Consider the following 17,155-nt stretch of genomic DNA (forward strand, 5'->3'; position numbering starts at 1 on the left):
ACCGTCTCGCATCTTGTGTGGCCCTCGGTGTCTCGCTCTAGACCCTCTCTCACCTCTCTCTCTCTCTCTCTTTCTCGATCTCCCATCCCCGGGGTTCTTGTGTCCCGAGCTCTCCGGCTCGATCCTTCTTGGGCGTGCGCTCCGCTGGGTCTCCCTCTGTCTGGGTCGGTCTGCCCCTCTCGCGGCCCCCTCCCTCCTGCCACCCTCCCATCTCTGGCCCTCCCTCGGGCTCGGCCTGGGGGGTGAGGGGCGGTGTCGCGGGGCGGGGCGGGGCGGCCGGGCGGGGCGGGGCGGGGCGGTGACGCGGGGCCGACCGGGCTAGAGGCGCGGCAGAGCGGGGCGGGGGCGCAGTCTCGGGTCCGACCAGCCGAGCCCCGCGCGCCCCGCCCGCGCCCTGTGCCTCCGCCCGGCTGGCCGGCGGGGGAGGGGGCATGAGCCGGCGCCCGCGCGCCGCCGGGAGCTGCGGGCCGGCCTAGACCCCGCGCGGGCCCCGCGCCCCAGCCGCTGACGCCGCCGAGCTCCGGGAGCCGCGATGCAGCGGCCGGGGGAGCCGGGCGCAGCGCGCTTCGGGCCGCCCGAGGGCTGCGCCGACCACCGGCCGCACCGCTACCGCAGCTTCATGATCGAGGAAATCCTCACTGAGCCTCCGGGGCCCAAGGGCGCCGCTCCCGCCGCCGCCGCCGCCGCCGCGGGCGAGCTGCTCAAGTTCGGCGTGCAGGCGCTACTGGCGGCGCGGCCCTTCCACAGCCACCTGGGTACGTGCGGGGCCGGGGGCCGCGGGGCGCTGGCCGGGCTCGGCGGGAGGAAGCGAGCCGCGGCCTCTGCGGGACGCAGCTCTGGGCACGCAGGCCCCGGGTCGTTCCTTCGGCGCGTTCCAGGCAGGGAAGCAAAAGGGGCAGGCGCCGGGCCGCGCAGAAACCAGGCCTCGTGCCCGTGGGCCAGGCCAGCCGGGAGAGCATTCGCTCTCTTCTTCACTGCTACCCTGTGGTTTCCAGCCCCAAGGAGTCCAGCCCGGGGACCCGAGCCCGCATCCCCATCGCGGGCGCTGGACCAGACTGCGAATGTCAGACTTCGGGTCAAAGCGACCTCAGGCCGCGGGCGCCTGGGCCTTCGCCACAGGACTTGGGAGTGGCCGTGGCTGCCCAAGCTGGGGAAGCTGGACCTTGATGGAAGAGGCCCGTGTGTCTGAGTGCTGTGCTGGGGGCTGACGCTGGCCGGAGCCAGCCCAGAGCTCCCGGAGCCCAGGGTCTCAGGCTGGCGACGAACCCGCCTGTGCTGTAGCGTAGACCCCCTTGGGCCTTGCCTGAGATCAAGAGGCTTGTCTGTGAGCTGCTGCCGGACTGGCCCTTATGCTCCAGATCGGCGGCACCTTGGCGGAGCTTGAACCAGCAACTCAGACTTTTTCTGCTCCTTTCAGTTCTCTTCTTCCCTTGTCCAGGCCCTGCCTTGACCTGCCTGCCCTCTCCAATGCATTCCCTCTTCTGACCTTTCCCTGTCTCTCTCCAACCTTCCTCTCAGTGGGGTGGGTCTGCCCTTCCTCTCACCGTCCCCCGAGGATCCCTTCTCCGCTCCCCCTGCCTTCTCACTTTCACCCGCTCATCTTTCCTGGGCCCTTCTTGACTCCAGCGGCCTAACATCGCCGGTAGTGAGATGTATCCGGGCAGGGAGCCCTCCTACCTTCTAGCGGGACCTCAGCCCAGGGAACTGACATCCTCTATACCCAGTGACCCTTCAGCCTGTGATCCGCCTGCCTGAGGGGCAGCGGGACCAGTTGGTTCGTTTTGAGTTCAATCTCTGCTGCCTTTTGCCTCTAGCTGCGCTGTTAATAATTCGTTTGAAGCGGGCAAAAAATAAAAAATCATTTAGGACTAATGAAAATTGAAACGTCTTCGCGGGGAAGAGTCTAAAGAGAGAAAACAGGAAGAACAAATTTCCTATTTCTTGGGGGTGCTTTGGAATTTCCGGGAAGCTCCCAACTTCACCCTCACTGACTGTCCTGCCTGTTCACTGCCTGTCTCTCCGGGTGGCTGTTTTGCCCTGCATAGACCAGCAGACTGCTTACTTCATTGAAACTCTCTTCCCGCCCCCACCCCCCCCCCCCAATGCAGCAAAGCCGATTTTGGTGGGGGAAATGCTCATGTTCCTAACTGTGCCGTTTTTTCTTGGTTTCCCTTTCCTGTGACACACATACTCCGTTGGTTTGGGAGCTTCGACCTTGTTCATTGGGAATCCTGAAATGTCAGGGCAGCTGGGGCCTGGGGAACGCCAGGCAGAGCCCGGGTGGGGGAGGTCCCCCTTCCAGACTCTGGGAACCGCGGCGTCAAGGAGGGTCTGCCTAGCACAGATTTCTCACTTCCCGGCCAGCACGAAGGTTTTGTGCCCGGGGCACTGGCTGAGGGCGAGCTGTCGGCAGGGGCGCACGGCGCGAGGATCTCCAAGAGGAGGAGCACGGCTCGAGCTCACCCGGCTCCCCACTCTCTCCCCGCAGCCGTGCTGAAGGCCGAGCAGGCGGCGGTGTTTAAGTTCCCGCTGGCGCCGCTCGGCTGCTCCGGACTGGGCTCGGCGCTGCTGGCCGCGGGGCCTGGGCTCCCCGGCGCGGCGGGCGCTCCGCACCTGCCGCTGGAGCTGCAGCTTCGCGGGAAGCTGGAAGCGCCAGGCGCTGGGGAGCCGGGCACCAAGGCCAAGAAGGGGCGTCGGAGCCGCACCGTGTTCACCGAGCTGCAGCTGATGGGCCTAGAGAAACGCTTTGAGAAGCAGAAGTACCTCTCCACGCCGGACAGGTAGCGCGGGGCCAGGCTGGGCCCAGCGGGTAGTGGGAGGGAGGCTGCATGCCCTGCTGAGGGTGCACCCCGCTCTTTCCAGAATAGATCTCGCCGAGTCCCTGGGTCTGAGCCAGTTGCAAGTTAAGACGTGGTACCAGAATCGAAGGATGAAATGGAAGAAAATAGTAAGTGTTTTCGCGGTTTTCTGTGTTTTCTATTTGCCGCCACGCCCCTGCAGCCTGAGCTACTCTCTCCACCGTGGAGATTTGCACCCAATCCTCCCGATTCCCTCTGTCCTGGTGCCCAGAAGGACCCTCCCTGCTCTCTGTCCCTCTGGGTGCCCTAGCTCAGCTTCCTTCCGGTGCCCTGGCCCAGCTCCTTTCGTGCTCCCTGAGCTCTCAGTGTTCCTGGAAGACTTGAACCCTCCGCCCGAAAAGCTCTGGTCGTTTTGCCCCAGCAGCGCTTGGACAAATGGCCACCATTTCCCAGGGGCTAGGCGCGGCCTCCAATGGCCTCGATGGGCTCTCCAGGTCCTGCCTGCCTCTCCAGGACGCCGGGATCCCCGGCCAGTTCACCGCAGCGCCACTGGTCTCCCTCGCAGGTGCTACAGGGCGGCGGCCTGGAGTCTCCCACCAAGCCCAAGGGGAGGCCAAAGAAGAACTCCATCCCCACGAGCGAACAGCTGACGGAGCAGGAGCGCGCCAAGGAGGCGGAGAAGACGGTGGAAGCACCAGGCGAGGCCAGCGACCGGAGCCACGAGGACTGAGCGCGGCAGAGGGTGCGGGCCCAGGGAACCCCAGCGCAGTCGGCGGCTCCCAGAATCCGCCGAAAGCCGCGAGTCGGCCCTTCTGCGTCCACGCCGTTTGCTTTCTAAACTTTTTATTATTACCTTGAATGCGGACAGTTAGGGGCCAAACAAGGACAGACCCTGAAGCCAAACCGAGGCCCCAGTGCGCTCGCGGGCCTTAGCCTGGAAACTCACATGAGACGCGGCAGAAGGTCGCCTCCGCTCGGAGCTCAGCGGCGCCAGGCGCTCCACGCGCGTTCACGCCCCGATCCTTTCCTGCACCCCCCACTCGCCTCTGGCCGGCCCCCGGGCTCAGACGCCTCCAGGCACACACGCGCTTCCACGCGTCGGGGACCCCGCGGCCCGGCGCAGGCCACCACGGCCGGAGATGGCGCCCAGACAAACCGACGTCGCTGGGGCCCCTACCCCTCTCTTACGAAGACGGTGATTTTTTTTTTTTTTTTCCCAATAAAATATTTTATGACACAGCGGGACGTGATGAGGGAGTTTCTGAATCCGCGAGGTTGAAGGGGGACACGGCGAGGTAAGAGGGAGACACGCAGTGGCTTCTGAAACATCCTTGCCCCGGGGTTCCGTGGATTCGAGCCTTAATCAGCTCCACCCGGCTGGGCCGGCACGCAGGAGGCTCGGTTGCTGCAGGATCCTAGGAATCGCTTCCACTTTGGGCATTAGAGGCCAGTGTGAACCTGCTCCCTTCCTTCTCGGCCCAGGGCGCTGCGGATGGCAGCAATCAGGCTACACAGCGGTCTCCAACAGGAGCGGGAGCCCCAGGCCACCTCGCTCTCACTCGGCAAGTAGCCCCGGGCTGAAAACTGCCCCAATTGTTGGTTCGGTCTCAGGGACTAACTGTGAGGTCCTTGAGATTTTCTGGCCAGCCCATCCTAAGGCTGACGGGAAACCTAGGACTCACCTCCAGGCCGGCCACCATCAGCAGTCCTTGCCTGCAGAGGCACCCGGCTCCCGGAGTTTTCACGTTTTCTACAGTATACACCCGGTGGAGGCACCTAGGAACCGAGTGGGGGTACCTGAGGCAGAGAGCAGAGGACCCCAAACTGCTCACAGTTTTTCAGGGTGCCCCTTTCCAAGGGCATGGCCTGGTGGCATGTGCTTGCTGTCCCCCGCCCCCAGCCCCTTTCGCTGGGGAAGGTTTCCAGTCGCCTCCTCCCTGACCTAAGCTGGGCTGCGAGCTCCCCAGTTCGTTCCTGTTTTGGTGCTTTCTAGGACTACCACCAGGCTATGGAGATGGGGAAATGGGCACACCATTGGTTAAAGCTAGGGGACAGATGGAAACTTGGCTCTGCAGAGTTCCAAACAGGAACAAGATTTGAAACCAGGTCCTTGCAGGTGCAGAGACGGAAAGAGTCAGGAACATTATACTGAGATACAGGCTTTGAATTTCAGAATGTGAAAACCATTATGGCTTTCACCTGCAGTGGCTGATAGCTTCCTTTTCAAACTGGCCACTTGATTGCCCTTTCCTGAAACTTGCCCTTGGACTTCTGGTACCCAAGCATCACTGGCCTTGGTTTGAGGCTGAGAGGACTGAAAAAGAGGATGTTTTCTGAGGTTGGCAGGCAATTCTCTGCAAGCCCCAGCCCTGCCAAGTCTGGGAAATCAGCTCCCTTTCTAGGCTCTTAAACTCAAAAACAGCTCCCAGACTACTCACTTGCCACTGTCCCCTGAGGGGCCTGAGAAAACCTGTAGGCAGGAGGGAAGAAATAGACCATCAGTGTATGACTGCAACTCTTAATTCCTTCCATCCCTTAGGGTTACCTCCAGGTCTGCTCAATGTAGTGGTCCTGCCAAAACCTTCCTACAGCAGGCCCAGGCTAGCCAAATCAGGTACACTACTGAGTTTAATCCTTTCCACCTCAAAGTGGGGCAGGAGTGGGAGTGAAAAGTCAAGAAGTTCTGCCCCTCCTTGGCCTGGGAGAGATTTCAGCACAGCTTTTGTCAACTATGCAGAGTTGCAGAAGACAAGAGAAGTGAAAGAGGAGAGACGAGGCATACCGACCTGCACTCCTCCAGTCCGTTCTGGGACCTCGTTCTGGGTCCTCTGGGTCCTCAGGTTTCATTAAATCTGCGGAATGCAACCTCAGGCGGATTGCCTTGTGGTTCTTTGGTGCTTCCCAAGGCAGCCCCCTCACTGGACTGGAGGAAAGAGCCTTAAAGGACCAGAGCTCTAAGAGGGAGTGGGGGCGTCCGAGGAAACCGGCTCCAGAGCACAAGGGCCCCAATATTCCAGTAAGTACAGCTCCTTCAGGCACAGATGGGGAACCTGACGCGGGCACTGCTGTCACGAGGTCACCAGCCGGTCAGTGGGGGAGCTGGGCCCCTGTAGAAGAGGTCCAAATTCCAGTGCGGGCGGGGGTGGGAGGGGTTTCTGTCACTGCCTGCGCCTTTGTGCTCCTTGGCGGACAGGGAGCCGGGCGACCGCAGTAGATCGAGACCTGGAGGCCCGGGAGAGGACCGGACTGCTGACCGACCGCGTTCCGGCACCTCGGCATTCCTGACTTGGGCAATTCCTATGAGACCCGATGGAAGCTCAGGCTCGCTGCAGGAAAAAGCGAAGAAGCGGAGGCAGATTTGCCGCCCATCCTTAGACTTACAGTCAAGGACCGCCGCCCGCAGAACTAGGACTCTAGATAAAGGGCAGCACCGTATCTCTGACGGCGATGCGGTCGCCCAGCCTCAGAGCCACCCCGCCCCGGCCACCTGGGCCACCCAGCGCGGAAACCCTCTCCCTGCCTGGTAGCAACCGCTCGCTCCCAGACCCGAGCCTTGGGGAAGGAACGATCTTCTCGCTCCCCACCGCCGCACAAATCTCATCTCCGTCCCAAGGTTCTGGGAAACAAAACCCAGAGACCACACCAAAGCGCAAAAGAGGTCGCGCGGCTGTGCCTCCGGAGCCCCAGACCCTCAGCCAGGGCAGGAGCGGGCTCAGGCGTCTCGAGATCGACGAGGGCCCAGAATGGGGTGGAGGTGGAACGCCCTTGGTGGCCAGGACTCCGGCCTGATTGGAAGGGCGCGCAGCTTGGCGCAAGGACTGAGCGGCACACGGGATTAGCTCGGCGGCAGCGCTCTGAGGCGAGCACGAAGTTTGCGCGTCAGGGCTTTGTGAGGTGGGGGTAGGTAGGGGCCTAGACCGGAAGGGAGACTATGGGCGCAGTTTGGCTGAAGGCCTGGCCGGGGATGGGGGTTATGACCCCGATCCTGAGCAAGTCATTCTCCTAGTCGGCGGAAGCGGGAGCCTAGCTCTGTGTAGCGCTCGGCTCAGGCAAGGATCGCAGGAAATGTTCGAGGAGAAGTGGGCCTGTCGCGGCCGGCTTGGGGTTCGCCGCAACTTTCTCGAAGCTTCCGACTAGCCGCGGGTTTTCCGCAAAGTACGAACCACTAGGATATGACAGGCGCAGCCGAGCGGGGGCTCCCCATTCCTCCTCCTGTCGCCTCATTGTAAAAAATAGAGTTTATTCGGGTTTACTCCGTTTCCCTGTTCTGGATTCTCTTGTAGGGTCAGTAGTGAGAACCCATAAGGTGGAAGAAAAGAAACACGGACCCCAGGACCACATTAACCACGCCAGGCGCGAGGTTTGCCTCTCCTGGAGCCGGAAGGTTCTCTCTTACTGCACCTAAGGGGAAACCAGGATCCAGAGTGGTGCCGGCTCAACCTGGAGTGAGCAATACTGCCTGGGGACATTTCCCGAGGCCCAGAATTGGAGTAGAAACCAGGCCTCGCCTCCGTTTTTAGTCCGTGCCTGATTTCGTTTCTACACTCAAGGGGAACCCCTGCCCCAGAATACATCTCTGATCCCATGTCGAGTTCCCATGTCCACAGAGGAGACCAGCTGATCCCTTGAGTCTCTGCCCCTCAAGGCCTCTTCAGGCCCAGGGGGGCTGCAGTCAGGCTAAGAATGACTACAGAGGCCCAGTGGGCTCCCTCCAGCTCAACCTGGCCCCGGACTTTCTGAGCTGAAAAGAAATTGTCTCCAAAACCACCTTCCCAGCCCCACTTTAAGGGGAAGGAAGGAAGCCAGGACTCACTCCTCATTTGTGGGCAGGCAGAAAGGGACAACAGCAACAGTGTCATGCATCTGAGTCAGCCTGGCTCAAGGCCAAGTTTTTCACTGGCCCTGGTCCCTGGACCACTCCACATGGTGCAGCAGAAGGCAGGTCCTCCCTGACTTTGCAGGGGTCTCTCCATTTTGTGACTTCTGATGTTTTCCTTTGTGTTAGTTCTCACACTGTATTATGCTCATCTTATTTACTTTAAGACAGTGTCTTCCCATTTCTGAAATCTGGTTTCATGTGACAGTTGGGGTGGAAAGCCCTGTGGGCCCTGTGTCTGCAAAGATGTGACTGTCCCTAAGGAGGTGTCCTTGGCTGGACACCTCACCTCTCAGGCCCTCACCTCTCAGGCACCGACTCTTGATGGAGAAAGCCACAGAGCCTGGGGGGAGGAAGGGATCTTCCTTAAGGTGCAGGTAGACACAGGGCAATAGCATGGCAGGAACTCAGAGACACTCACACACCAGGCAGAGGCCAAGTGGGACAGGACTGTAGGTTGCTAGAGGGGGATCAATTCAAAGATGCCTCTGACCTTGGAGAAGTTTTAGGAATGCTCAATCCATTGATTTCCCTGCTTGTTTCCTTTTCATGTAAACTCAGTAGTGATCTGTAATAGAAATTTTTGTCTTAATAAGCCCAAAAGAGATCCTTGAGTAAGTACAAGACAAAAATTCTGGGCGCTAAAAAACCACTGGGTTATGTCTTCATTGGCAGTGTTTTAACATTTTTCTTTCTTAGTGTTTCAGGGAAATAATGGTGTGAGACATCAGTGCTATCAAGGACTCTCTGATATTAATTAAGCTCTTTCTTGGGTGATTCATTCATTTAAAAAGCAGTTGCAGGATGTGGTGGGGTTCTCAGCATTGGGACACAGGCCATTCCCCCTTTACTGATCCAGTTACAGTCTAGTAAAATAGGGGCCCTACTCCCATTTTGCAGATGAAGATACTGCTCAGAGATGTTAGGCAACTTGCTCAGGGACACATAGCTATCAAGAGCAGAATTTGGATCTGACTTCAGCTCTGTGGATCTCCACTGCCTTGAGGTTCAAATTGGTATATCCTAGATCCCTTAGGGTCCCCAATGGCCCCTGCCTGCCCAGAATGAGTCTCATCCATTTGTCTGCCAAGTATCTATTAAATGCCTGCTGTGTGCCAAGCACCGTGCTAGGCATGGGGCACACAGCCTGTGACCCAAGGAGCTCAAGTTGGAGGCAAAAATGTCACAATTAAATCTACAAGATGATATCAGGAAGTAACAAATGCCTTGTAGAAAATAAAAACAGATAGACAATGAGTGGGATGGAAGCTTTAGTCAGAGAGAGTCAGTCTCAGGAGTTGACTCTTCAACCAAGACATGAATGTGAGAAATGCTTACCAGGCAGTGGGCATAGCAAGTACAAAGGTCCTGTGGCAGAGTGAAGCTTGGCCTTAAAGACACAAGTGAAAGATCAGAGTGATGGGAATACATATGGAGAGGTGGGCAAAGGTAGTGGGTAAGGAGGTGAGAAGGTGAGTCTTGCTGCCCGGAAGGTGGTGGGGAGGAGGTGGCATTCTGGTTCCCTCCAGGGGCAGCTTTCTGTGCCAGCACAGCCCCCCTGAACTCTAAGCGCAGCCACTAGAGCCCTGAGGCAGCTCCGCCTACACCAAGCAATTTGCTTTTTTTTTTTTCTTTTTCATAAGGATGCAATTTTCTGCGTGCTTTAAGGACATTAGAAGGGCGTTTGACTGACGCGCCATGCGAAACGCATTAGCAAGGCTCAAGGCGCTGCGCACAGGAGGCAGCACCGCCATGCGTGCGCGTGAAGGGGCAGGTGGAGGCGGGAGCTGGCCCTGGGGACCCGCTTGGGGCGGGAGGTAGAAAGGCAGAAACTAGCGGAGAGGAGAGACAAAAGAGAAAGAGTTGGAAAGATAGGAGATGCAATAGTGAACTATCAATTTAGAAGCGTTTAAAGGGGCGGGACGGGTTTCTGAGAGAAGGAGGAGGCAGCTGGAGGAGGGGGAGAGCGGCTTTGGGAAGAGGGAGAAGGAGCGGGAAGTGGAGAGGAGGGATGCGAAATAAGAAGTCACTCTGGGAAGAGGGAGGGAGGAGAGAGAAGGGGAGAGAGAGAAGATGGAAGGGGTAAAGAAACAGCTAAAAGGGGAGTGAGAAGACAGTGGAGATGGAGAAACAGAGGAGAAAGATGGGAAAAGGAGGCAAAAATGAGAGTTACTGACAGGAGATAATAAAAGGGAAGGGGGGCAAGGAAGGCAAAAGCAGGAATGGGGTTCTTCCTGGGGCAGGCTGTCTCCCAGACCAACCTGTGACCTGATGCAGAGGGGTCTTGTTTGGTAGTCACTGGGGAAGATGGGAAGCAGTCTAAAGTGCCTTCGCCTGCTGTTGACCTGCTGTGTTCAGCCTTTCAAACGTGCCAGGCTCCTCCTTTTCTCAGGGCCCTTGCACATTCTGTTCCCTAGTCCATGGTGTTCTTCCTTGCACTCCCCTGATGTGAGTCCTTTCTCTCCCTCCAGGTGGAGGCCCCCTCATTATTCCCAAGGTGGCCTACTCTGAGTGCTGGCTGGCACTCACCCCTGTTGTGATTTTCTGTGCGTTTGCCTGAGGTCTGTCAAATTGCTTGGGGTCTATGCATTTGCCTGGAAGACAAAATCACATTTGCCTGTGTTTCTCTGTGCATTTGTCTGGGGGCATGGCTATCTCAGTCCTGGTATAGCCTCACAGCCTCCAGCAGCAGCTCCTTTCCACCTGACATTCTCCTGAGCAACAAGGGACACTGTATTTGCAGCCAGACAGACCTGGATTCAGACCTCCTCGTTCTTGCTGGGTTGGGTGCCCATTGCAGATGCTCAGAAAACTCCCAGAGCTAGGAGGACACAGGGCTGAGCTCTTTCCCCTTCAGGGACCCTTCAGGATACTTCTTTCCTGTGTGAACAGTGGCAGGTGGGCTAGGCATAAGCAGGATGGGCTCTGTAGGGGTTTGACCTGTCTTGGAGCTGTGCACCTTCCAGGGTGTCTCCTGGGGATGTGATGTGAAAGCTTGTAGTGGCATTGTCTCCCAGCCTTGGAGCTTGACTGGAACCCAGGGCCCTTCCTGAGCTTATAAGCATGCCACCACTGCCTCCACCATTTACGGAGCACTGATGGTGGGCACTGCTTTGGTTAATTGTCATCAAGGTTAATCTTGAAGGCCTTGAAGGTGAAGACGATACCCAGCCCATTTCACAGATGAGGAAACTGAAGTGCAGAAGAGGAGTAGCTTGCCTTACTTACATAAGCAGAACTGGAGTATAAATTTAAGTCAGAGCAACTTACTGTCTCAGCTCTGCATCCTCTACCTCAAGTAGATTCCTAGGAAGGTTTCACTGAGAGTAGTGGAGGCAGTCTGGCTTGGTGACTGAGGTCCAGGCTAGCTTAGGTTTAAATCCTGATACACCACTCACCAACTGTGTGACCTTGGGCGAGTTACCTGTCCTCTTTATGCCTCAATTTCCCTCTTGAAAATGGGGACTAATAATAAAACTTCAAAGCTATGGTTTTTCCAGTAGTCATGTATAGATGTGAGAGTTGGACCAGAAAGAAGGCTAAGCGCCAAAGAATTGATGCTTTTGAATTGTGGTGCTGGAGAAGACTCTTGAGAGTCCCTTGGCCAGCAAGGAGATCAAGCCAGTCAATCCTAAAAGAAATCAACCCTGAATATTCATTGGAAGGACTGATACTGAAACTGAAGCTCCAATACTTTGGCCACCTGATGCAAAGAGCCAACTCAAAGACCCTGATGCTGGGAAAAATTGAGGGCAAGACGACAGAGGATGAGATGGTTGGATGGCATCACCAACTCAATGGACATGAGTTTGAGCAAACTCTGGAAGATAACAAAGGAGAGGGAAGGCTGGTATGCTGCCGTCCATAGGATTGCAAAGAGTCCGACACGACTCAGCGACTGAACAATAGCAATAAACTTTGTATTCTCCTTAAGGTGCCTGATCATTTGGTGAGCAGGATTTCCTCACAAAGGAGTTTTAGAATTATTTTGAAGATATGACATGATGTTTGTGTGTCTCAGGGGCTGATGGGAGTGACTCAGGTGTCGGCAAGGAACAAGGAATTCAGGCTGTCAGTTGATGGATTTCTGGCCAGCTCTCCCACTGGGAGGGAGAGACCCTACCTGTTCTGCTCATCCTTGAGCCCTTATTTCTGGGACAGTGCCTGGGATGTGGTAGGTGCACAAGAAACATCTATGGGCCAGAAAAGTGAATGCACATATAGGCTGGGAGATCCTGGGCCAAGCACTTGTGCCCCTCCTGCCTCAGTGTGTGCTGAGAGTGTGTGCAAAGATCTCACATGAAAGGTAGCCTAGCCTTTGCTCCAGCAGGCTCTGGAATGCAAAATCTCTCCTCCCAGGGCCTTGTGGTGGTACCCTACGGCAGCGGCAGGTTGCTTGGCAGGCTCCTGGGTGTGGCCTTGGCAGAGCTGTGCACGTTCCGGTGACTGCTTGGAGCTCAGGGCCGCATCATTGTCACGCTTACTCTTCAGCAGCTTCCATCAGGCCCAGAGCCCTCAGCTCACATCACCGACCCCGCCCCCCCGACCCTGCCCACCCTCTCCTTTCACCACCCTCTGCCTGGTCTGTGGGTTCCAGAACCACTCACTTTCCAAAGCTCCCTTCCCTGCCTGAAGCACCATTTCTGCCTTCCTCTGATGGCCAACCACAAATACTTCTCAGGCACGGCTTCTCCAGAGTCCTCCCTGTCTCCATCCCTGTCTGTGTTGGGCACCAGACTGAGCTCCCACATCCCCGGGCTTGCCCTGAACCTGGACACTCATGCACATCCCCTCCAGGCTTGCAGTGAATGAGTAAGTGAGCGAACAGATGAATGATGTCCTGGGTCTGACTTCCACCTGTAAGTGCTGGCTTTGGGCTGCCTGAGTATTACTGCCGCCACGACAGCCTGCTTTCCCGGGAATTCACACCATATACCAGCAACCAGTGGCTGCCAGAAGTTGGCTGGTAGGCACAGCCCCTTACCCTCCAGTTGCCCCCAGTGGGGATTTGCTGGCAAACAACCCTGTGTCAGCCATGTGCTGTTTGTGACTGGGGTGTATGGGGTAAGCTGCATGGAGGGCTGTCAGGGAAATTAATCATAGAAATAGCTCCACTGACAGCTCTGAGTTAATAGGTTCTAGTAAGATTTTATTTGAACAAAGGATTGACTGCTAAATAAGTTTAAGACAGTCAGATGTAATTAATGCTTTCTGAGGACCCAGCTCAGAGCTTCTGGAATCTTCTGATGCTGTTCATCCACTTTCAAGAACTTCTACAATCTTCTGATGCTGTCCCACCTTCAAGCAGCCACTGGCTTTGCTTCAGCCATGCAGCAGTCACCAAGATGTTTGAAGAGGAGGAGGTGGGGGAGACAGGGAAGGGGTGGGTGAGTTGGGGAGGAGGAGAAATATGTGGCGCGACATGAGGAAGAAGGAAGAACAAGGAGGAAGCAGAGAAGTATATTAGTGCTGCCTTGATGTCCAGTCTGTGATGATAACAGCTGCTGTCCAGAAACTTCTGGATTCCTGCATGTACTTCCTACTTGTGAAGGAGACCTTAGGCACTGTATGAAGACAAACTGGTAGAAGCCCTTCCAAAGAAGGGGCATCATGGGTCTTTGTAGCCATAGCCTTGCCTGATGGCCCAGCTGATGTTAGGATGTACAGGCTGAGAGAGGAGAAGAGAGAGAGGGAGCGCACAGAAACCACGCCTCAGGGGTCTGTGCAAGAAAGCCCAGGCCTGGATGCTCTGAGCATGCACCTTTATGCATTCATGTCTCCAGTCCCTCCTTTGATCCTCCTTTGGCAACTAAAAGTTACTCTTGCCAATTTGTATACCTATGTTCATCTCAGCATTCACATGAACCACAGGTGGAAACAACCCAAATATCCACCGATGGTTTAATGGATAAGCAAAATATGGTCTACCCATACAACGGATACTGGTGTTGTCGTTCAGTCGCTGACTCATGTCCGACTCTCTGTGACCCCATGGGCTGCAGCACACCAGGCTTCCCTGTCCTCCAAAATCTCTTGGAGTTTGCTCAAACTTATGCCCATTGAGTTGGTGATGCTATCTAACCATCTTACCATCTGCCGCCCTTTTCTTTTGCCTGCAATCTTTCGCAGCATCAGGGTCTTTCCCAATGAGTCGGCTTTTCACATCAGGTGGTCACAGTACTGGAGTTTCAGCTTCAGCATCATTCTTTCCAATGAATACTCAGGCTTGATTTCCTCAAGGATTGACTTGTTTGGTTACCTGGCTGTCCAAGGGGCTGTGAAGAGTCTTCTCCACCACCATAATTCGAAAGCATCAATTCTTTGGCGCTCAGCCTTCTTTCTGGTCCAACTCTCACATCTATACATGATTACTAGAAAAACCATAGCTTTGACTTTTGTAGGACCTTTGTCAGCAAAATGATGTCTATGCTTTTTAACACACTGTCTAGGTTTGTCATACAATGGAATAGTATTCAGACTTAAAATAAGGAACCTGTGACACATGTTACAACATGGATGAACCTTGAGGACATTATTCTCAGTGAAATAAGCCAGTTACAAAAAGACAAATTCTATATGATTCCAGTCATATGAAGTGCTTAGTGTTGTCAAAATCACACAGACAGAAAGTAAAATGGTGGATGCCAAGGGCTGGAGGAAGGGAGAATGGGAAATTATTGTTTGGTATGTATACGTATATATAGATATATATAGAGTTTCAGTCTTACAAGATAAAAAGAGTTACGGGCATGGATGGTGGTGATCAGATCAGATCAGATCAGTTGCTCAGTCACGTCCGACTCTTTGCGACCCCATGAATCACAGCACGCCAGGCCTCCCTGTCCATCACCAACTCCCGGAGTTCACTCAGACTCACGTCCATCGAGTCAGTGATGCCATCCAGCCATCTCATCCTCTGTCGTCCCCTTCTCCTCCTGCCCCCAATCCCTCCCAGCATCAGAGTCTTTTCCAATGAGTCAACTCTTCGCATGAGGTGGCCAGAGTACTGGAGTTTCAGCCTTAGCATCATTCCTTCCAATGAAATCCCAGGGCTGATCTCCTTTAGAATGGACTGGTTGGATCTCCTTGCAGTCCAAGGGACTCTCAAGAGTCTTCTCCAACACCACAGTTCAAAAGCATCAGTTCTTCGGTGCTCAGCTTTTTTCACAGTCCAACTCTCACATCCACACATGACCACAGGAAAAACCATAGCCTTGACTAGACGAACCTTTGTTGGCAAAGTAATGTCTTTGCTTTTGAATATGCTACCTAGGTTGGTCATAACTTTCCCTCCAAGGAGTAAGCATCTTTTAATTTCATGGCTGCACTCACCATCTGCAGTGATTTTTGAGCCCAGAAAAATAAAGTCAGCCACTGTTTCCACTGTTTCCCCATCTATTTCCCATGAAGTGATGGGACAGGGTGCCATGATCTTTGTTTTCTGAATGTTGAGCTTTAAGCGAACTTTTTCACTCTCCACTTTCACTTTCATCAAGAGGCCTTTGAGTTCCTCTTCACTTTCTGCCATAAGGGTGGTGTCATCTGCATATCTGAGGTTATTGATATTTCTCCCGGCAATCTTGATTCCAGCTTGTGTTTCTTCCAGTCCAGCGTTTCTCATGATGTACTCTGCATATATGTTAAATAAACAGGGTGACAATATACAGCCTTGACGAACCAGTCTGTTGTTCCATGACCAGTTCTAATTGTTGCTTCCTGACCTGCATACAAGTTTCTCAAGAGGCAGATCAGGTGGTCTGGTATTCCCATCTTTTTCAGAATTTTCCACAGTTTATTGTGATCCACACAGTCAAAGGTTGTGGCATAGTCAATAAAGCAGAAATAGATGTTTTTCTGAAACTCTCTTGCTTTTCCGATGATCCAGTGGATGTTGGCAATTTGATCTCTGGTTCCTCTGCCTTTTCTAAAACCAGCTTGAACATCTAGAAGTTCACGGTTCACGTATTGCTGAAGCCTGGCTTGGAGAATTTTGAGCATTACTAGCGTGTAAGATGAGTGCAATTGTGCAGTAGTTTGAGCATTCTTTGACATTGCCTTTCTTTGGCATTGGAATGAAAACTGACCTTTTCCAGTCCTGTGGCCACTGCTGAGTTTTCCAAATTTGCTGGCATATCGAGTGCAGCACTTTCACAGCATCATCTTTCAGGATTTGGAATAGCTCAACTGCAATTCTATCACCTCCACTAGCTTTGTTCATAGTGATGCTTTCTAAGGCCCACTTGACTTCACATTTCAGGATGTCTGGCTCTAGGTCAGTGATCACACCATCATGATTATCTGGGTCATGAAAATCTTTTTTGTACAGTTCTTCTGTGTATTCTTGCCATCTCTTCTTAATATCTTCTGCTTCTGTTAGGTCCCTACCATTTCTGTCCTTTCTCGAGCCATCTTTGCATGAAATGCTCCCTTGGTATCTCTGATTTTCTTGAAGAGATCTCTAGTCTTTCCCATTCTATTGTTTTCCTCTATTTCTTTTCATTTACCACTGAAGAAGGCTTTCTTATCTCTTGCTATTCTTTGGAACTCTGCATTCAGATGCTTATATCTTTCCTTTTCTCCTTTGCTTTTCGCTTCTCTTCTTTTCACAGCTATTTGTAAGGCCTCCCCAGACAGCCATTTTGCTTTTTTGCATTTCTTTTCCATGGGGATGGTCTTGATCCCTGTCTCCTGTACAATGTCACAAACCTCATTCCATAGTTCATCAGGCACTCTATCTATCAGATCTAGGTCCTTATATCTATTTCTCACTTCCACTGTATAATCATAAGGGATTTGATTTAGGTCATACCTGAGTGGTCTAGTGGTTTTCCCTATTTTCTTCAATTTCAGTCTGAATTTGGCAATAAGGGGTTCATGGTCTGAGCCACAGTCAGCTCCTGGTCTTCTTTTTGCTGACTGTATAGAGCTTCTCCATCTTTGGCTGCAAAGAATATAATCAATCTGATTTTGGTGTTGACCATCTGGTGATGTCCATGTATAGAGTCTTCTCTTGTGTTGTTGGAAGAGGGTGTTTGCTATGACCAGTGCATTTTCTTGGCAAAACTCTATTAGCCTTTGCCCTGCTTCATTCCATATTCCAAGGCCAAATTTGCCTGTTACTCCAGGTGTTTCTTGACTTCCTACTTTTGCATTCCAGTCCCCTATAATGAAAAGGACATCTTTTTTGGGTGTTAGTTCTAAAAGGTCTTGTAGGTCTTCATAGAACCATTCAACTTCAGCTTCTTCAGCATTACTGGTTGGGGCATAGACTTGGATTCCTGTGATATCGAATGGTTTGCCTTGGAAACGAACAGAGATCATTCTGTCATTTTTGAGATTGCATCCAAGTACTGCATTTCGGACTCTTTTGTTGACCATGATGGCTACTCCATTTCTTCTGAGGGATTCCTGCCCACAGTAGTAGATATAATGGTCATCTGAGTTAAATTCACCTATTCCAGTCCATTTGAGTTCGCTGATT

General features: G+C 53.7%; 1 protein-coding gene across 1 annotated transcript; it reads left to right on the top strand.

Annotated features, from left to right (window-relative positions):
• The first annotated feature begins 319 nt into the window (after positions 1–319).
• BARX1 (BARX homeobox 1) lies at positions 320–4,038 on the top strand. Its single transcript, XM_070376083.1, has 4 exons — positions 320–755; positions 2,489–2,780; positions 2,863–2,947; positions 3,364–4,038. Exons 1-4 carry the CDS (start codon positions 533–535, stop codon positions 3,526–3,528), a joined length of 765 nt encoding a protein of 254 aa, XP_070232184.1. The 5' UTR covers positions 320–532; the 3' UTR covers positions 3,529–4,038.
• Positions 4,039–17,155: the final 13,117 nt, after the last annotated feature.

This window comes from Bos mutus, chromosome 8 (assembly GCF_027580195.1).
Source record: "Bos mutus isolate GX-2022 chromosome 8, NWIPB_WYAK_1.1, whole genome shotgun sequence".
NCBI classification, from domain to species: domain Eukaryota; kingdom Metazoa; phylum Chordata; class Mammalia; order Artiodactyla; family Bovidae; genus Bos; species Bos mutus.